We start from the raw sequence: 21,485 nt of genomic DNA, 5'->3' as shown, positions 1-21,485 counted from the left end.
GAAACTTAGGGGTGAAATAAACGGGTGGAACGGGTGGCTGCCCCTTCTGAAGATGGATTGGGATTGCGGCAACCACACATTGCGGCCCCAATCCACCTTGAAGCCACCTGAAAAAGGAGTGGCAAAGAGACGCTCCCTTTTCGGGCAGCAAAAAGCTGGTTTTGCCACCCACGTCATGACTGAAAGGCAGCTTAATGACACTCCTGTGTGAGTGGCTGGGTGGCTTCCAGGCAGCTTGGGAATGTGTGGCATGTAAACACTGTACTCCCAAGCTGCCCAGAAGGTGACTTAACTTGGCGGTCTGTTTAAGACCTTAGTGATAACAAAAACACTGTCAAAAATGCATGTCACAATGCTCTCCATGCATTACGGCTGAGCTTTCTTTTGCTTATGAAGTTATACCTTTTGGATTTTGACTTGAAACTGGCCAATGCAAGTTAGAGAATGACCAATCCCACCCCCCCCCCCGAACAAACAAACAATAAAAATGGACATTATGACACACAAACATTTTCTTTTATTAATGCAGATAGTTTAACTAAGATATTTTCTTAACAATGAACAGGTAATCATACCTTCCATTGAAAGCAAGGGAAGTAAACATGCTTAGGACCAATGTATTAACATTTATGCTGCTTTCAGCATACGGTGAAAGCCGTGTGGGGAGGAAGGGGTAGCACGTCCCATAGGGAGTAATTAGGTGTGTGCACGCTGCCATGCCGCCACGTGCACAAGCCCGTCATTTAAATGGGGCTCGAGCATTTGCAGAATTTGCTTTATGCGGGGGAGTCCAGAACGGATCCCCTGCGTAAAGCAAGGGTGCACTGTATTTTTATTTGGGGATATTCTAGAACCCTTTGTTCAAAAATATGACCAGAAAGCCTATGACAAATATCCTTTTATTATACCCTGTTGTGTTGAACTATCATGCTTATGGTTTTTACTGGGCAACCAGATATGGAATGAGACTGGCTACTTTAATTAGTTATACTCTGGAAGCCTGTTTTTCTTTCATTACTAAAATGGATATAATACTGAAAATTTTAAAAGAATGCTATTCCAGAAATCTCATTTTTAGAAATATTAATTAATTAATTAATTAATTTGGAAAATTAATATTTTAAAGCATGTAATAAGGCAGAATATAATAATTAAACAATTACCTGTACAGTTTGCATATTAGAAATATCTGTTTCATATTTTTCCACAATTTCAGTTTTCATGCGATCAATGGCATCACTCTCTTCTTCTTCTTCCTCATCTTCACCCTCATCCTCATCTTTTGGAAATTCTTCTTCCAGAACAGCTTCAATATCTTCTTCCTCATCTTCATCTTCCTCATCTAGGACCTCACCTTCATCTCTACTTATATTATGCTACAAAATAAAATATTTAATGAATGCATCATTTCTGAAAAGATTTCTGTAAAAGAGAATTGACAGCAATGTCCCTGCAACTCACCTTAATTCATTATTTCCACATTGTTGATATTCAGAAATGCTGCAGTGTGAAATGCACACAACATTCACACCTAAGCCAAATTTAATTCTCATTGGGTGGGATCCAGATTTAGGCAAGTGCACACCATTCTTTACCTTTAACTACCCTAGCATGGTCTCCAACTGGATTATTTCTGCATTGTGTTTTGGACCATAGCTTGGTAAGTTAATTTTTTGGATGTCACATCCCAGAAACCACACCCAACATATGAATTCTAGGAGTTTTAGTCCAAAAAAGTAAATTTTCCAAAATCTGTTTTGAAGCATACCTATGTGAAGATGCCACCACAACTGAATGCCACCACAACTGAATCTGTTGAGGGATTTTCCACTGTGGGAGAAGAGAGGGACCACAATGGTGTAGTTATGTCAGAGGATTTCCTAGTCTGCTTAATCTTAGTTTAAAGTAAAGCATTTAGGCTTTTTTGTTGAAATCAAAAAGCTAGGTTTTATCTACAATAAAAACAGTCTTTCCCCATCAGTTCTGTTAGGCACAATTATCTTTTTATAAGCATTTCAAATGTCACACTGAGAGCAATTTTATCATACAAAATGATCATAAAATGATCATAAAAGAGCAAAGCACCCAGTTCTGTAACCAACCCTATGCATGATTTTACAGCGTTGTTTTTAATGTAATACTAATGTATCATCATTAATACATTATTTTTTATCATTACTGTTTTAATGCTGTTGTTGTTTTGTTTCTTTTATGCTGGTCTTTGACCGTAATAATAAAGTATTCATTCAAAGCATTCATACAAAATGATCATATACTTTTCAGTGTAATGTGGTTATAATACATTATATTTATTAAATTTAATTGTAACAGTTCTGTCTTTCCTACCTCTCCCCTCCTTTTTGCTTCTGCAACAAGCTGTGCTCTTCTTTTGGCAATTAGCTCAGCCTGTTAATAAAAGATGTGAGAGTAAGTCAAAGCTGACTTGACAGCAGATAGCAACAACAAAATGCTACAAAAATACTAGAGAAGGTTTTAACTGTTAGATCAAATTTGGTGACACTTGTAAAAGCTCACCCAGAATTTTTGATCTAAAGATCCCACACTTCTAAACAATTGCACTGAGCGAAAAAATAACAAGACAAGCAGCCCCTGCGTGGTTGTGCTTGGCTTGGGTGACGATGTAATTGTGTTTTATCTTGTCGATTTTAACTGTATGTGGATGTTTTTAACTATGTTGTTAAACCGCCTTGATCCTTGGAAAGGCGGTATATAAATAAAATTTTATTATTATGATTATTATTAAGCAGTTGCCCCCAGTAAGAGTTTATTAGATTCATGTGGGAAAAGGTGAATAACAGGGTAAGGGTAAGTTATGAGAGAGTTAAGATGCAAACAGAAGACAAGAACTGGGGGAAACATCTGAAGATAAATGGGCCTGAAACAGATGGGCCAAAAGGGCTGCACTGGGCCAGCCCCAGTCGTGCCTGGACTGTAGTGACCACATGCGCCACTGCAGCCCTAAATCTGGCTACTGACAGAAGTGGCTTTTCACCACTTCTTTCTGTGCTGGCTTTTCTGGGTTGGCAAGGGCGCTGCACGGCTTCCAGCTGCTTTCAGGGCATATGTCATATAAATGCCACACCCCTGAAACAGTCTGAAGTCTGCACTTTTTGTCTATCTGTTCTGGGTGTACATTTTGTAAGGAACCAGTGTTTGCACCTATCTATAAACACCCAAATAGAAACTGGAAATTCATCCAGTGCCAGGGTCTCTAATTTGGTTTAAGGTTGCAATCCAACAAGCATTTACCTGGAAGTTAAGTATTGCTGAACTCAGTAGTATGTAATTTTGAGCAGATATGCAGAGAACTAGACTGGAATTTATGTTCACATATGAGCAATTTGAATTTCCATTGCTATATTGAAAGTTTTTAAAACCAGGTGAAATGACTCTGTCATATTTCGTTTGGAGAGCTAGGCTCCAGAAGCCGAAGCAGTTATTCTTCTCAGAGTTTGGGACAACTACTTCTCTGTACTACAACCTTCAGAATCTCCCAGCTAGCAGGGCCAATGGCAGTGCTGGTTGACAGATTCTTGAAGCTGTAGTCTACAAAAGTAACCTTCCCAAACACGGATAATAACTATGTGCTACAGGCTTTACCTTTCCATCTTTCAGAATGGTCCTAAAATTGTCTGAACCAACACACTATTTTCTTTAAAAATAACTATGACTTAGCAGCTGGTCTTGCTTGAGAATCTCTTCCATACTGGTGCTTATACATGATCCAGTTTCTAGGTTAAAAAAAAAACTTAAATAAATAAATGAATAGTAGTAGTAGTGGTACAACTGGTAGCAGTATTAGTAATTACTCTGATTCTTTCTTTCATTTCTCTTATTTGCTGCTTCTTTTCCATTTTCCTAGCTTGTTTTTCACGCCATTTTTGCACCCGCGTGGGAAGAAGTCGGTCAGTAACATCATCTTCATCAGCTTCAAGAAAGACTGCAACATCAGGACAAAGCATACGCTCTGCTAAGTACTGAGCTTCATCTCCAGTTCGGGGAAAACCATCCAATACAAATCCCGTAGATCTAAATTAAAACAATATTTGAAAAAAAAAATGTAACTCTCAATCTTCCATGGACCCTTCCTTTGAGAAAATGTCAACAATATCACCCCTCCCCCAATAAGAAAAGGGAAGGCACAGATGGATGGGAAAAGTAATTAGCTGCACCGTTGACATAAGTGACACACAGCGATGTCTGTATGTTGCGCATTCCTTAAGTCATCATGGCGGCGCCCGTGTGGATGGGACACCACCATGATGCTGCTGCCCGTACAGACTAGGGTTCCAGAGCGCGTGGTTGCTGCATGCTCCGGAACTCTTGTATTGATGGCATCATGCTACTTCAGGCCTGTCTGTCCCAGGCCTGAGAGTACTATATACATCTCCAGAAGGCTTTAGTGACATTAATAAAATTCCATATTTCAGTGGCTTCAAGTCAATGAAGGGCCAAGATCTAAAACAAGGCTACACAACCCACAGCCTGCTTATGGTCATTGTTGCCTATCCTGATCTCTCCTTTCAGGCAGGTTTTCTGTTTCCATATCTGAAGCATCTGCTGCTAATGGCAATGTGAAAACAGTAACATGACTCAGGGAAGGGGTTCTAGCTTCCCTCAAGCACCTATTTTTGCATGCATCAACCTGCAGCTCTTAAGTCCAAAAGGGTTACACAGCCCTAATCTAATGAGTTGTCAGGGATGATGGGAGTTGTAGCTCTTCACCTCTGGCTTGAACTCACCACCTGGTGGTTATAGCTTAGCCAGTGGTTATAGCTTAGCAGAGTTACAGAGAATAGGCTGAAGACCCCGACAAACTCTCCAAGCCTTCTCACTCTACTTCCACAGAAGTCTTCTCCCTTCTTCAGGATCCAGCTGGCTCTTGTAGCTTCACCCAAGACACCAGACAACTCAGTAGTCTTATATAAAAGATCTACTTTATTCTACTATATACAGCTCCAAAACTATCCAACACAACAATACTCAACTCCTCACTCTACTCACTCTACAATCCACTCTACTACCCACTACTATTACCCACAAAATACATTGGAATGCATAGTCATTATTATAGTCAATGCATGGTACCACCCACTGTTGTCTGTTTCCACCCAGTAGGCATGTACACCATTCTCATTGGTTCTCTTGGTTCATCCTACAATTAGTGATTTCATCATCTCAGCCTTGACCACTTAACAATTGTCAGGTGTGTCCAATTATCCACTTGCATTTCTGTCCTTGGCAGTTAGGACTTTTTAATTGTATTACCATTTACACCTGTGTGGTTTCCAATTGGCTTCTGCTGAGTCACCCTGACTCTCACATACATGTTTTATTTCATATACTGTATATCCCATGTTGCTTTTTTCCTTGACATGAGTTACTTTGGGTATGTTCAATTAATTCCAACATATTTAATTTTGAAAACATAAATTATATCACAACCTTTAAAACTTAAATTAATATCAAAAAGATTATTGTTGTTTTGATAGGGGGTTTATCAAGGAAAGCCGAATGCACTTGAAGCAATGTTGTTTTTTGATTATGTCCATAGTGGATTAACCAAACCTATAAATAACATACTGCACAGATGGGCAGAAGGTAGATCACAAGATGATCTGCAGCAGATCAGCATGAGTTCTGACTTTGAATTGCAGAGCAATAAGAAGAAAGTTGTCCCTGTCCTGTAATGTTTGCAGCAGATGCAGTCTTTAAACAGGCCTGGTTTGTTAGAATGTCCTGGACAAAGAATACTTGTCCCTCCACATTTGTGGCTTTGGCTTTTGCGGATTTGATTATTCATGGATTTTATTAATATATTCTCTCTAGGAATATCTAGGTCCTCCAATGTAACTCTATGGTCAATTTTAACCAAAAGTCGCACTGAAGGATCTAGAGATTCCTAGAGAGAAGACTCTACTAGGCATTTGTAGCTCCTCCAGTGCAATTCTATGGTCAATGTCTGGCAGATGTTGACCACTGAAGGACCTAGAGATTCCTACAGATGTGTTAACTCAGGTACAAACACAGTGTTTCTGTTATATTCAGTTTTTCTACATTCACAAGATCCCTGTGCCCCTAACTCCAGCGAATGTGGAGGGACAAGTGTACTGATAGTCCACGCCAGGTTTTCTACTGTGTCTCTGGGAAGGCTAGAACAAATGGCCAATGGCATTGATAGGAAAGGAAGTAGAGAACAATAAAGCATGTTTTAAGTATCTGAGGAACCAACATTATTACTCCAAAGAATTCCAGGTGTCTAAAATCAACACATCCTTTTTCAGATTTATTTAAGTGGTTAGAATCTCTGATTTGTAGTACTCAATGTTTATATATATATATATATATATATGAATATCATGAGAACATATGGCTCATGCTTTGCAGCAGATAACTGGCTCTAGCACTTGAGCCACTTTTTAAAAAATCTTCCAGTTCCAGCCATCTCCTAGCAATTGTAGCCTATGAGTTAATGATTTGCAGTGGGGAAACTGGAAGACCTCAGATACCTGAAATCTGCACACAACTTATATGGTACATAGCATATGAACAGAAGGCAGACTTCCAGCTTAAAGGATTTCCTTTGTTTTTGCACTGAACACCTGCAATCCAACAAACAAATCCTGGCGTAAAAGACACAAACTTCACAATGTAGTATTACTAAACCAATAATTTATTATGTACAGTATATCAAAATGGAACTGAGTCTAAATCCTTCTACACCAGGCACACTCCAGGTTATTCTGAGTGATTTTATTTTGATAGTGTAATTTAGAGCATAAAGGAGTAAATTTGTTGCTTTCATTAATAAAGCGTTAAGAAGTGGAAATACTTGTCAATCTATTGCAAGTCATTGAGAGATCTAGCAGCAGATTCAGATCTTGGTTTTGCCCACCTGTGTTACACACTGCATGCAATGAAAACTATGTTAAAATACTTTATAAAATAAGGACTCAGAGGCTGAGATGGAAAAGTTGCTCCATATGATATAATGGATTTGGGACCCTGGTGGTGCAGTCCTAGATACATCTATGCAGTTAAATCCCATTGGGACTGACTTGCATAAGTGTTTATAGGTTTGCAGGAACAAGAAGAAAAAGGAGGAGGTCACAATAGTTACCGAAATGGTTCCTTCATCCACCAATCAAGAACAATTGTGTCAAGAACCTCCATGGGTATGGGCTCATTATCTGTTATATTTGCCTTGATTGCTTCTTCCTCATCTGTTAACTGTGTTTCTTTCTGTTAAAATGATCCCAAATACAAGTAAAAATCAGCTCCCATCTTTGCCTGGCAAATAACAACAGAGTATCAAACTCAAGGATTATGCACAATTCATTTTCTTTACTCAGTGCCTTTTTCTAAAAGTAAAATGCTTGAATTTCTTCTCATTCTGCTTCTGTTAAATCAATATAATTACATATATTGTTTTTCAGTTTCACAATATATAATTTTATGGATGACACCTAGACATGCAAAAATCCTATCTATATGAAGAGTAGTTTAAGAACTTGATTTCAAAGAAGAAAAGCTGAAATCTTGTAAAGAAAAGTAATTACTGTACTGTTTTTCATTTTGCTCTCATTAAGAACTAAATTGCATGATAATAGGAAATACAGCAATTTGAAAACAGCAAATAATTTATTCAGTCTATTTGATTGTTGTTTTGTACTGGTTTCAAAGGTGAGTGTGTAATTATAATTTGAAAATTGGTGCCAAGCTGTTGGGATTTCAAAACCCTGGAGTACAGGCAATTGAAGAGAGTTTTTTGTAAATCATTTGTGAGAGATTTGAGTTCAAGGGTTTCCACACATAATTGGTGGCAGCTGGTGAGATAGTTGCCGCCCCCTGACACCTATGCTATTTAACATCTATGTGAAACTGCTGGAAGAGGTTATCCAGGGTTTTAGAGTAAGGTGTCACCAGTATACTTATGATAGCCAGCTCTACTGCTCCTAATTCCAAGAAAGCTGTTTCTGTGCTAAACTGGTGCTTGGTAGCTGTAATGAACCAGATGAGGGCAAATAAACTGAAGTTTAATCCCAACCAGGCAGAGGGACTCCTGGTCAGTTGAACCATAGATTTGGGAATAAGGATTCATCCAGTGTTAGAAGGAATTACACTTTTTCTGAAAACACAGGCTTGCAGTTTGGGGGTACTCCTGGATTCAGCTCTGAGCATCAAAGCCCAGATTTCAACAGTGACCAAGAGTGCTTTTGCAGAGTTAAAGCTAGTGGGCCAAGTGCACCCATTCCTGGAGAAGATGGATCTGGCCACAGTGGTACATGCCTATGTGATACTACCTTTGAAAAGTGCTCAGAAACTTCAATTGGCCCAAAGATCTGCAACCAAGTTATTAACTGGAGCTGGCTACAGGAGCACACAATTTCCTTGTCGCAACAACTCCATTGGCTGCTGGTCCATTTCCAGATACAATTCAAAGTGCTGATTTTGACCTACATGGCTTCGGTCCAGGTTATTTGAAGGAAACATCTCCCTTTATGAGCCCATTAGAGTGCTAGGATCATCCAGAGAGGCCTTTCTTTCTGTCCCATCACCCTCTCAGGCTCATTTGGTGGGAACAAGGGAGAGGGCCTTCTTTTGGCTCCTCCCAGGCTCTGGAACCCCCTCCCTAGTAAGGCCAGGATGGCCCCATCCCTGCCCTCCTTTCAGAAGCAGATTTTAAAAAATGTGCTAACAATCTTTCAAACTGAAGAGGGTTGGCTTCTAAATGTTGTACAATTCAAATATTAAGGTTTGTATGTAGGTATTTTTTTAAAGATACATTTAAATTTTTTAGTGTATAATATTTTTAACTTTTCATTTTTAAATTGTTTTTTAAACTTTATATTTTAATGCTTTCTGTATTGTTTTTAATTTATACTGTTTTAAATTTGTGGTTAGTAGCCTTCAGTCCCAACACCAGGAGAAAGTGGTACATGCGCTGGTAACCTCACGCCTTGATTTCTGCAATGCACTCTACATGGGGCTACCCTTGTGCTTGGTCTAGAAACTTTAACTAGTACAGAACATGGCAGCCAGACTGGTCTCTGGTACATCTAGAAGAGACCATATAACACCTATCTTAAGATAACTTCACTGGCTGCCCATCAGTTTCCGAGCCCAGTACAAGGTATTGGTTATTACTTTAAAGCCCTAAATGGCTTGGGTCCAACCTATCTTCAGGACCGCCTCTTTCCATGTAATCCTCCCTGTACACTTAGATCCTCTGGGAGGAATATGCTACAGCCTTATAAAACAAGGCTGTCTATGATCTCCCAGAGGACCTTCTTGGCTATTGCTCCCAGGCTGTGGGATGGCCTGCTGGACAAGATCCATCATATTACTACCCTGAACAGCTTCAAAAAAGCTGTAAAGGTGGATCTCTTCCTGCAGGCCTTCCCTGAACAGTCCCCTAGCCACCAGAAGGAAAATCTAACTGCTGAACTCCGATCTCACTTCAGTCATTCTCTGTGTTTATTGTCTTTCTTAAGTATGTTTTAATTCTCATATTGCTTAATTGTATTTTAAGGGGGGTTGGATTAAGGAATCTGGATTATATATTTTTAATTCTTGTAAACCGCTTTGATTGCATTCTGTAGAGGGGCGGGATATAAATAAATTTATTATTATTATTATTATTATTATTATTATTAAACAATTGAAATCAGCCAAAGAAATGCAGGACTCCTTAATGTGAGCCAATGCAAGGACGGGATGGGGATAAATTCTTTCCTGACACAGGTGTTTCATTAACTTTAAAATGAAACAGTACAAACTGTTTCAGAGCCATGTAGAGAGATAATAATAACTGGCACAGAGTCTGGAAAGAAGCAGAGGAGCAACTTTAGAACCTTTTACTGGATCTCTTCCAAAGTTCATGGATACTTCTGAAAACCAAGATCTAGAAAGCCCTTAAATGATGTTATGGGGCAGCACAAAAGAAATACTGTACAGTATTTGTGAAATCAAAGCTTCACAGATGAAAGCACAGCTTTCCTCACTGTCCCCTCAAAGCCAAGCCATTTAAATGTAAATCAGGGACAGAGGAAAAGCAATCAGGAAAAACCAAGCAAGAGAGAATGAGTGGTAAATTAAAATCCAAGGAATGTTTCCTTTGAGGTGATGGCAGTCAAGGAAGTGACATTGCCCAGAGCTACAGAAAGATAAAAAAGCTAAGTAGAAAGAAAGGTTCTTCACAAATGTGTGAATCCACATGGTCAGAGGATGCAAAATATATTTTACATTGACTCAGGAGCTTCTAAACATATGTGTGGAAATCTAAATGTTCTCCTCCCCGCAGCTAGAACAGAAGAAAAATGGGGCTCTGCTAGTTGCTGATAAGAGAGCAAATAGTGGCAGGAGTTGGGAACTGGATGTCAAGCTTTCATACTCTTGAATGTCAGGACCATGTAGCACACTGGTCTGAAAATGACATGGATGTGGCCACTAGGTGGAACTGGAGCAGAGGTTACTACAGTTCAAGTGGCAGGTGCATGAGTCAGCACTTGGTGAGCTGTGCATCATGGGAAGTCTGAGGCAACATGCACAGTAGGGGAAGTCAGCCAGCAGTGCATCATGGGCGATATTCTGATGCAACAGGTACTGGGTATGAAACCAGTCAGGTTTCATTGTTACCATGACTGTCACATGACTGCCAAGAAGACCACCTATCTAAGGGAGAAGGTGATTATCTCTGTTGCTGGGTTGTTTTGGTCGATGGTTGGTGAAGCACTTTGTTGGATTGTATGATAGAGAGTATTCAAGACGACTGTCTGATACTCAGTGTAATTTTTGTAAATAGTTGGCAACAAAAATTAAAAGCCCTTGTGATGAATGAAGTCTCACTGTCTGCAGATTCATTTCCTCAGGCTGGGAGCTCAAGGCGGCAGCCTGCGTGTGGAAGGAAATTTGCTGTGCAGCTCAGAGGCTTCGTAGAACCTTTGCTCTTCGCAGACCTTTTTCTAGGCGTCCTGCCTATGTGCATCAACTCTGCATGTGGTCTGCTCGCCTCTCTACGCCCTAACATTGAAGGCCCCGTGAAAATTCAGCTTAGTGATACTTTATTTGTATCAGAAATAAAAAATGAATGTTTGTCAGTAAGTCAAGTCACAGATGAGGGATGCAGATTTGAATTTAAATGGATTGAAAGCATAATAAATGCAATAACAAAGTGTATTGTATAGCTGTGATAATGGTATCCTACCATGTTCTTGGTCACTAAGTAACACAGCTGTATAGGTACTGGCTTATTTCCAGGTAAGCAAAGTTTAAGGTTTAATTTAGGGAACTACAAGCAGGTTCTTCTGAGGATTATGAGAGGCAACACTCACCACATGGAACAACTTGTTCAAGACATAAAATCTTCTGCTTATAGCTTTTTTTTTAAAAAAAGGACAGTTCTTCAAGGTGCAAGAGGCTCTATAAGACCGATGGAGAAACAAAATTTTTGTTTTGTTGTACATTTTGAACCTCTTCTATTATGGAATATCCCCAGTAGGGGTCTTGTGCTCTAGTTCACATGGTGCCTTGTTTGTTGTTTTGGCTGGCAGATGATTTTCTACGTAGATATCACTTCTTCATAATATTTATTACAAAATTGGCATGTTCTAACAAACATAGAGTAAAAGGCAGAGAGCAAATACCTTACAGTAGCCACTGTAAGGCCATATGAACTGGAATGCAGAAGTGAAAATGGTAATGTAGCAAAGAATACACACATCTATGGTGGTACCACAGATTTTGGCTACAACAACACTTGTAAAATAAAATTTAAAAGCCTTCCAAAGGGGAAAGTAGCAAAGGCATGAAGGTTGCAGCTTACAAAGAAGAAGGCAGGTGCACACCTTGCATTAAAACCCAGCTTCACAAAGGAAAGTGACTGGAAGACAAGGCACTCATAGTCTTAATGCATAGTGGTATCTGTAGTCTAATACAAAAGTCTTAGTAAGGAGAAGAGTATGTTTATAGGTTTAGTTGACATTTTTTCATAATTACACAGTGGTATATCTTTTAAAGATGAAAAGTAAAATGCTGTAAAAGGATATGTTAAAGATATGTTGCAGCAGAACCAACACCATTTTGAGAAAGCCACAGCTTCCTCACACAAACAATATGGGTGAATATACATCTGGAGCAAGGGACAGAGTACCAGGTTACAATCTTTTACAACACCCAGTAAAATGGTGTTAAAGAACATGTTAGTCATAAAAAGGGAACTATAAAAATGCCAATTATGTGATAAATATTATGAAGAGGCGGCATCTATAGTTACCTATGTAGAAAATTATCTACCAATCAAAGTAACAAGATACTGTGTAAACTAAAGCACAAGACCCTCACCCCTGGCACTACATCTACATCCCATAATAGCAGAGGTCCAAGATGTACAAGACAACAAAGGAAAAATACTAGCAGATTATTTCACAAAGACAAAAGAATACAAAATCACTGATCACCTAACAGTGAAAGATACAGTAGTCAGGGCTGTCAACTTTGATGAATGTGAGAATCCCCACTGAACAGAAGGGGCACCTTTAAATGTTGACCAGACTGAAGCAACAGGGCAGCAGCAGCAACAATGGGTTAATCCACAACACAAAGAACAGAGACAACTACAACAACATGCTAGTAGTGGAAGATGAGAAGACAGAGCCAGAATAATATGCAAACGCAGATAAACTATCAGTCAAAAGAGACTACAGAGAATGCACTGAGCTATTCAACCTGCTCAGCCAAAGGCAAACCTGTGCTGTGACTCTCCTGTCTCGTGAAAATGGAAATCTTGTGCACAATAAGAAGAAATTGATGACTTACTCAACAAGGAAGCTGACATATGGACAACAGTTAGCAAAGAAGAGCTAGATACCCTTCTACAGTTTAGCACAATTAAAAGAGCAGTTGTGGATGCAGATGTGGTATACCTTGCAGACATATCAGTTCATGAACCAAAAAAGACTGGTAATCAGTCAAAAGACTGGCAGGCTATCTTAAAGCCACTGATCAAAATGGCTGGTATATTCTGTTCTGGCTGTAAACAGAAACCACTACATTATGTAAACTGTTCCTTAATAACATTACTTTCCCTTGGAGACTATTAAGTTATAACAGTATTACCTCATGGACTCGTTTACTGTCATCTTCACTCTCAAATTCAGTTTCAGTTATACTGTCAGGACCAGCTGGAGTGGATTCTACCATTTCATGCATTCCAGCTGAGGCATCTTCCTCCTCTTCCTCTTCATCTTCTGTTCCAACTCTATGTCCTGTTTTGATCATGATCAATTCCTGTAACCGTTCCTCAAACTGAATGTGAAAAATGCCTAGTTTGTCCGCTAACCAACGAGCACAGACCGTTTTACCTGCCCCATGTGACCCTAAAAGAAAAATCCGTATAGGAGGAGCCTAAAACAGAAAAAAGTCAGTGTAATTATTAAGGTTGTAAGACAGTAGGGTTCTACACTACAATAATTTGTTGAAAAGTACAAAATATTTTGGTATGGACAATCACACAGACTTCTCAAAAGTATATTATAAGCTGAGAGTATATACTCAGTGTTGATAACAAAAAAATACAACAGGAATTAAAAACATCCTTGTTCCTTTATTCAATACACTCCCGCATTTTTCTTTAGTTAAAACAAGTGTGACTAAGCAAATACATATTAGTCTAAGAAAACTATTAAAATATATGCCTTGAATATTTCAAATTTGGAGTACAGTTATGTTTTTGGAAATGATAGGGAATGAACATGAAGCCAGAACTTGTTGGTTGTCCACTTCAGGTTTTATTTTATTTTTAAAGGTTTGGAACTTTTCTGGCTAGCAAATGTATTAAATTTTCTTTTGTGCATAAGGATTCTTTATATTATACTGTAAAGTTGTTTGTAGCATGTAGTAACTAGTGTCAATGCATATTCTTCTTCTGAAAAAAATCCTTTTTAAAGTCTTGAATGTCTTTTGTGTCATAAGAGGGAAGGCCTGCGTATGTGACTTAAGAATGAGGGCCCGAACAGACAAGCCAAATGAAGCAGCCTCTGGCTGCTTAGGAGGCATGGTGTTAAAATAATGCATGGCTCCTAAGGGGCTGGAACCTGCACTTTGGTCCTTAGGACTGGAGCAAAAAGGAGCCAAGATAGTCCTACTTCTGGACTCAATAGTTGGCCCCTATGTCCACAGCCCACCTTGGGAGCAGGCCATGTGTACAGCGGGGTTCCGACCCACTTTCAAGCAGAGTGGACTCGGATCACTCTTTCGTGCCCGTCTGTTCCACCCCTGAATGAACAAAACTCAAGTTTGGGGTGGGGGCACTAGCTGATTCAGCAGCTGGAAATCCATTATACTAGTCCCTCACTTATTTGACAGGTTAGTGACCAGAGCACTGTCAAAAAAACCCAGAAATTGTTGCAATATTAGAACAATGAATTGAATATCACTCTCAACTAGCATGAAAAACTAAGGGAAGTACATATGTATAAAGCAAAATATTTGAAATTTGTAATAAGTTATATTGAGTTCATTTGTTGCTTTTTTATAATGTGTATAAAAATAAAATAAAATAAAGAAAACTGAAAAGGTTGACTAGGACATTCCTAGGTCCAGCTGCTGAGGCCAGATACTTCTATGATTAGGATGAGAAGACCAAAATAGGCATTAGCACCAACAGACTAAGGCCTGTTACAGACAGCCAAAATAAAGCTGCTTCGAGTCACAGTGGAGGTATGGTGTTTCAATGATGCATGCATGTATTGAGCACTCATCTGCTGACGTAAGGCTCAGTGCCAATCAACAGTGCCAGAGCGGCAGTTTCAAAAGATTCCAAGAGAGGGCTTAAATACCCTGTTAGAGACATGTGTCCTTTGTTCTCCATCTGCTGTGTTTTTGGGAAACCAGAGGCTTGCCTTGTCCTCTGAGTAGCCGAAGGACCGGCTCTGGAGTCAGGTAGAGTGGCAAGAAACCAGCTCCCTGATTCCAAGAACTCCACAAAGACTACAAATCCCATCATTGTGTGAGTAGCTCAGGAACAGTGTTAGTCTACATCTAGGTTGTTTTGTTATGTTTATTTAATAGCTTGCCTGAAAGGAATATCTTTGTAACTGTGTTTTCGGACCTGCAAGGCAAGGAGGCTGCATGAGTGATACCTTCCTATTCTATACTATTTCTTTAAAATAACTTCTTTCTTTAAAAGCATCTGCACTCTTTGCTCCTGTAAACGTGCCTTAACTCGGTTACGGATTGCTGTGGGTTAGCAAGAAAGAACTAGATCTCTCTCTATCCTCACAAGTCCCAGTGGTGGTGGGGAAGGAGTAGCTGTGGAGCTACATAAATATATTTATAGTTCATTCACTGGTGGGGCAGCGGAAAATTCTTTTTTTTAAAGGGATCCCCTGAGAGTAATAGTCATCACAGGGCTTTCGTCTCGAGGAATCATCACATGGCGGCAGCGGTGGATGAGGATTTTGGATTGTTGGAAACATAGTTTGCTAGGCAATGTGTTTTCGCTTTGGGAGCTGTAGTTTCAGCAGGTGCTTGAAGAAAGTGGTGGAGTTTGAGAACTGCAGCATAAACAGTTGAGTTTTCTGCTTAGTCTGTTCAGGGAGGGAAGTTGGGTTTTCCGATCTGGTTTTCTCTCTTCTCCCCTCCCCTCTCTGGCCCATGGTGTGCATGTTAAGCACACCCATTCTTTTCAGCAAGCTATTGTATTTTTTGTTTTTTTTTGTTTTCTTAGTGCTTTCGCGTGTCTGCATTACAGTTAGCTTTTAGAATAGATTTCTGCACTGTGGCACAGCCTGCCATGGTCAACAAGAAGAAACACCAAGACAACCCCAGAGGGGAGGGCACACACTTTCTTCGACATCTGCAACAGGGGCCAGGACCATGCTGCTTTGTCACTGCCGCCAGCGTTCCTGCCCAGCATAGATATGTAACCAGATGCTGTCCACATTCACAAGACGCAGCGCCAAATGGGCAGCAACGGCGCCAATGCTGAGCAAAATCAGCAGTTGGCTGAACTTAATGAGGCTCTGCAGCGCCAAATGGTCGACCTCCTCGCTAATCGCAGCCAGACCAACCTACACCTGCACCAGCACAGTGCGCTTGAACCACCTTGCGTTTCCCCTTTACAGGACGGCGATGATTTTGAAAGCTTCCTGGAAAGTTTTCAGTGGACGTGTGACCTCCAGGGTCGCGGAGGATCAGTATATGAACGAACTTCGGCCCCAGACTCAGGGGTCTCCGAGATGTGGAAACCAGTATGCGCGGGGGGAGATGCAGAACTTTCAGCTCTTCGTACGGAAGGCGCGCCAACGCCTTGGTATCACTCCGAAAGCAGCCGAAGGCGCTTCGGGACACACCCAAGAAGCCGACGCTTCCCCGTCCACCTAGCTTATGCGATACAACGCAACAGAGAACTTGGGTGCAGGTAGCTAAGATAATTTCACTGAAGAGTTCTTCTTTCGCATAGATCTGGAACAATTCTTGACTTATTTTCCTCCTGCCATGGTCCATCATGTTGTTGGACAAGACCCCAAGACACTGCAAGAAGCTGCAGAGGTACGGATACAACCTGGACCTCAAGCGAGCCCAACCTCCAGTGCCCAGTGATGGATATCACAAAAGTCGCAGCCTGGACATATTTTCACGCAAGGACATCTCTCAGTCTCAACATTCCAAGGCTGCTACACCGAACCGCCCCAACCACCCCCGTCAGTCGCAGCTTCTCAGCCACAAGCCCGTCAGTCTCAAGCTTCTCAGCCACACGCATCTCAAACACCTTCATCTTCTTACAAGGTAAACCTAAGGCAAAAGGCACCTAAAGCTATTCTTGTGGACAATTAGCCATAGGGCCCAATGCCCCAAAACCTACAACAATAAATGTTATGGCCGGCGAAGCTCCGTGGCTGAGTCTGGGACAACAGTAGATCCTGACCCTCCATGATTCCTTTTCACCTCAGACACACCCTGTGGGTGGGTGACAAGGAGGTGGTAACTTACAGGATCAGGCGCACAGATTTCAGCTCTGCATCGACCTTTTTGGACCCTAACCTCATTGACAACGACACCAAGATCTGGTAAGAGGCTTCAGGCACCACCGAGTCTCTGCCGACGGCAAGGTCCCCATTAAATACAGAGGATGGACGGGACTCTGGACTTTTGCATATACAGCGACTATGAATGCCCTGCCTTTGTGGGGAGGACTTGCACCGCCATGTCGGGAGGCGCAGCAAAGTTCCCCACGCCGCCCAGACAAAAGAGAAGCGCAGCGAACCTGGAGGCCCAGTCATGCCGTGCACCACAGGAGGCGCCTCAGGCAGATGTGGTCCGACAGAGCGAACACGGTATGTTCCATAGCAGGCTCTCATCCTCCAACACCCCTACCTAGAGGGGAGAGGATGTGGTCCCAGCAGCCGTGGCCACTACGCAGCAACCACAGCCACGGGATGTCCCTGAACACAACGGGATATGTCGCCACCAGCGGACACGTGGCGCACTCCTGTCCAATGGGGGCGACACTTCCCTACAGCTGGAGAACTCCCTGTTCTACCTCTGTGGAGGATCACCAGTTCCGGTCTCAAGGGAACAGTCCAGAAGGAACAACAATCGGATCCAACTTGCAGGCAGCGTGGTCCTGGCGAGGGGGAGCCACACACCACTTCTCCAAGACCGCAGCAAGTTCGTGGTAGTAGATGGCCTGCTCTACCGGGAATTTTGGCCTAAGGACTTTGGGGAAGGCTGGTCACCTCTGAGGCAATTACTGGTCCAGCTGCATACAGGGCCAAACTTCTCAGCCTGGCACATGACCATCCTAGTGGACATCAGGAGTCACACGAACAAAGGACAGACTTAAGAAGGCTTTCTTTTTGGGACGGGATGAACAAGGATGTGGCCATCTTTGTCCGATCCTCGGCTGGTCTGCCAACAAGTTGGAAATTCCAAAGACAGACAAAGGCGCCTCTGCAACCACTACCCATTATAGAGGTACTTTTCAGAGAGTGGCAGTGGACATTTTGTGGCCCTCCCCCCGAAAAACTGCCAGAGGAAAGTAGTAATCTCACATTGGTGGACTTTTGCACACGGTGGCCAGAAGCCGTGCCACGGTGCCATCTCAGACAAGGCTGTAGCCCAAGCATTGACGGACATCATTGCTAGATGGGTTGGCCTTTGGAGATTCTGACAGATGCTGGAACAACTTCATGTCCAAGGCCATAAACGTCTCTGGGAGTCACATGGGGTGAAGCACCTCACTTTGTGTCCCTTATCATCATCAAACTAATGGCCTGGTGGAACATTTTCATTCTACCTTAGGGACAATGATACGGAAGTTTGTAGAGGAATACTCTAATGATTGGGACTTGGCTCTGCAACAGTTCCTCTTTGCCTAAGATCTGTCCAACATCCCAGCTTGGGCTTCTCACCTTTTGAGCTGGTCATGGTCACGAGGTGAAAGGGCCACTGCAGTTAGTGCGCAGACAATGGGAAGTTGACCAACCTTCACAGCAAACAAATGTTGTGGATTTTGTCCACCAAGCTACAAAACACACTCAGGACAGCGTGGCAAGAAGCTCACGACAATCTCCGACAGGCACAACAAGACAAAAGCTTGGTATACCAGTTTGCCAGGGAGCGATGCTTCCAGCCTGGAGACCACGTTATGTCTTGAAGGCATCACGGACTAATAAACTGGAAACGTCCTGGGTAGGTCCAGCCCAGTGCTTGAGCAATAGGCACTGTGAACTACCTCATCCAACTACCAGACACTGGTCTCAAGCCAAGGGTCTACCATGTCAATTCACTTAAGCCCTTTCACGAAAGGCCGCATTACCTTCTTGTCCTCGAGGATCCAGAGGCAGATGAGGAGGAGTGGCCGGCAGGAGCGTTCTACGATAAAAAGGAAGGAGGCAACCTGGAGGACATTCAAATCCCACAAGGCTCGACTCAACTCAACACACAGAGTTTTCACATCTAACATCCAGGTTGCTTCCCGTTTTCTCCAGTACCTGGCTTGACCATGGACCCTCAACAGGTAGTAGCAGCGGATGACAACCGACCTTCGCCGAACACCTCGACGGGTTTCTCCAGTGGCAAAACAAGCAATTGAAAAGAGATCAACGAAATGCTTGAGATGGGGATCATCCGACCCTCCCGCAGCACTTGGGTATCACCTGTTGTATTGGTTGCCTAAGAAAGGGAGGTAAAGAGACCGGTTCTGTGTGGCTACAGGAAACTCAACTCTGTAACACGTCCTGAGCAGTAACCCTATGCCTAGGTGGACGAACTCCTGGAAAAGCTGGGACGTGCCAAGTATCTGTCCTCTATAGACTTGACCAAGGCTACTGGCGGTTGCTCTAGCGGAAGAATCCAAACACCAACTGCGTTCATCACCCATTGGGCTGTCGAGTTCAACGTGCTTCCATTTGGACTTCGCAACACTCCAGCGACTTTCCAAAGGCTAGTCGACTCCCTGTTGAGGGGCTGTGGAGACTTTGCGGTAGCCTACCTAGATGACATTGCGATCTTCTCTGACTCCTGGGAAGACCATCTCAAACATTTAGAGACTGTCTTTCAGCGCATTTAGGAGGCTGGCCTTACATCAAGGCCAAGAAGTGCCAATTTGTGCTGGAGAGGGTGACCTACCTCGGTCATAGGTAGGCCAAGGGACTATCACACCTCTTTGCAAGCGAAGGTTGAGGGTGATTCAGGACTGGCCAAGGCCAAAGTCCCGAAAGGAACGTTTTACTTACCGTGACACGTTTCATTTCCTGCAGAGAGGGTCCGGCATCCTTCCTTGGCTTGTCGGTTATTACAGGAGGTTTGTCCCACACTACAGTCAGATAGCAGCTCCTCTGACAGACCTCACGGGTTCAAAAACCCAAGATAGTAAAATGGACTGAAGGGTGCCAGAGGCTTCGACGCCCTGAAGAGAGCTCTGACATCTAGTCCAGTCCTGATGGCACAGACTTTGATAAACCTTTACTATAGCCACTGATGCTTCCGACAGAGGCATTGGAGCTGTCCTGATGCAAGAGGGCCCAGATGGCTTCTTACATCCTGTGCTGTTCCTCAGCAAGAAGCTGTCTGTCAGAGAATCCAACGGTCCATACCAGAGAAGGAGTGCTACGCCATTGTCTATGCCTAGACAAGCTGAAGCCTTACGTATGGGGCCAATTCACTCTCCAGACCGACCATGCAGCATTACGATGGCTTCACTCAGTGCAGGGAGCAAATAAGAAGCTGCTCCGCGGGAGTGTATCCCTACAAGACTTTGACTTTGAAATTCAACGGGGCTGGAGCCTCTAATGTTGTGGCTGACTGTCTCTCCTGCAGAGGGCTAGTGGGCCACTGAGGCCAATGAAGCCGCACATCTTTGGACTACCTGAACTGCTAATTGTTGAACTACCTCTCATTTGAGTTGTGATACGGCATATTGTTTGTTTACATTTCTTTCACAGGTACCAAGATGACATCCTCAGGCCAAGTGGACCTGGGGGGCGTGTCACATTTATGCTTATGTGCTTTCTCTTTGACAGGATGAAATCTCAGCCAGTTTGGTCTCAACTGCAGTTTCTTCCAATGGTGAGATTTGGGGGGCGTGTGATGACTGGTCTCCCAGTCACCTGAGGAGTTCTCCTGCTCTCGAGGAATCATCACAATTCAAATTGGTTTTAGGGTAGGATAAGGAGTTGAGACCACCATGGTCGCCTTAGTTGATGATCTCTGTCTGGGACTGATGGGGAAGTGTGACCCTGTTGATGCTTTAGACCTCTCAGCAGCCTTTGATACTATTGACCATGGTTCCTTCTGGAACGCCTGAAGAGCTGAGAATTGAGGGCACTGCTCTACAGTGGTCATTCCTATCTTTCAGGCAGGTTCCAGATGGTGATGCTGGGACAAAGTTTCTTTTCTAAAGAGAGTTAAGATCTGGCATCCTCAGGGTGCCTTTCTGTCTCCCATGCTTTTTCAACATTTACATGAAGCCACTCCCCATCCGGAGACATGGGGCAGGGTGTTATCAGACACTGATGAACCCAAATGTTTTCTATGTCTCGGATTGCTGCAGTGACTAAGGGTGGCATCTCTCCTCTGAATGACTGTCTTAGGTGGTAATGGACTGGATGAGGAAAACAAACTCAAGCTGAATCCAGGTACTTGTTATAGGGACCCCTAACCTGGGAATAGAGATACGTCCTCAGTTGTGGATGGGGTCACACTTCCCCTGAAGGACTGTGTTCGAAGCTTGGGGGTGCTCCTGAACCATCTCTCCAGTTGACAGCACAGATAGATGCGATGGTCAGGAGTGCCTGTTATCAGCTTTGGCTGATACACCAGCTGCAACCCTTCCTGGAGCTGGGTGATCTAGAACAGTGGTACACGCGCTGGTAACCTCTTGACTTGACTTTGTAACGTGCTATACATGGGGCACCCTTTATGCTATACATGGGGCTTAACCTTATGCCAGTGCAGAAACG

General features: G+C 42.6%; 1 protein-coding gene across 8 annotated transcripts in view; it reads right to left on the bottom strand.

The window, feature by feature from the left end:
* AK9 (adenylate kinase 9) overlaps positions 1-21,485 on the bottom strand; it is a 102,696-nt gene that overhangs the window by 15,596 nt on the left and 65,615 nt on the right. For all 8 annotated transcript variants that reach the window (XM_042454234.1, XM_042454208.1, XM_042454244.1 and 5 more), the window contains 5 exons: positions 13,138-13,425; positions 7,142-7,263; positions 3,831-4,050; positions 2,347-2,406; positions 1,164-1,376 (listed from right to left, as the gene is read on the bottom strand). In XM_042454234.1, coding sequence (XP_042310168.1) covers positions 1,164-1,376; positions 2,347-2,406; positions 3,831-4,050; positions 7,142-7,263; positions 13,138-13,425 — 903 coding nt within the window. The remainder of the gene's footprint in view (positions 1-1,163; positions 1,377-2,346; positions 2,407-3,830; positions 4,051-7,141; positions 7,264-13,137; positions 13,426-21,485) is intronic.

The sequence above is a fragment of the Sceloporus undulatus genome, chromosome 1 (genome assembly GCF_019175285.1).
Source record: "Sceloporus undulatus isolate JIND9_A2432 ecotype Alabama chromosome 1, SceUnd_v1.1, whole genome shotgun sequence".
Classification (NCBI taxonomy): domain Eukaryota; kingdom Metazoa; phylum Chordata; class Lepidosauria; order Squamata; family Phrynosomatidae; genus Sceloporus; species Sceloporus undulatus.
Note: the sequence above shows the minus strand (reverse complement) of the source record. Positions and strands in the feature narration are given on the sequence as shown.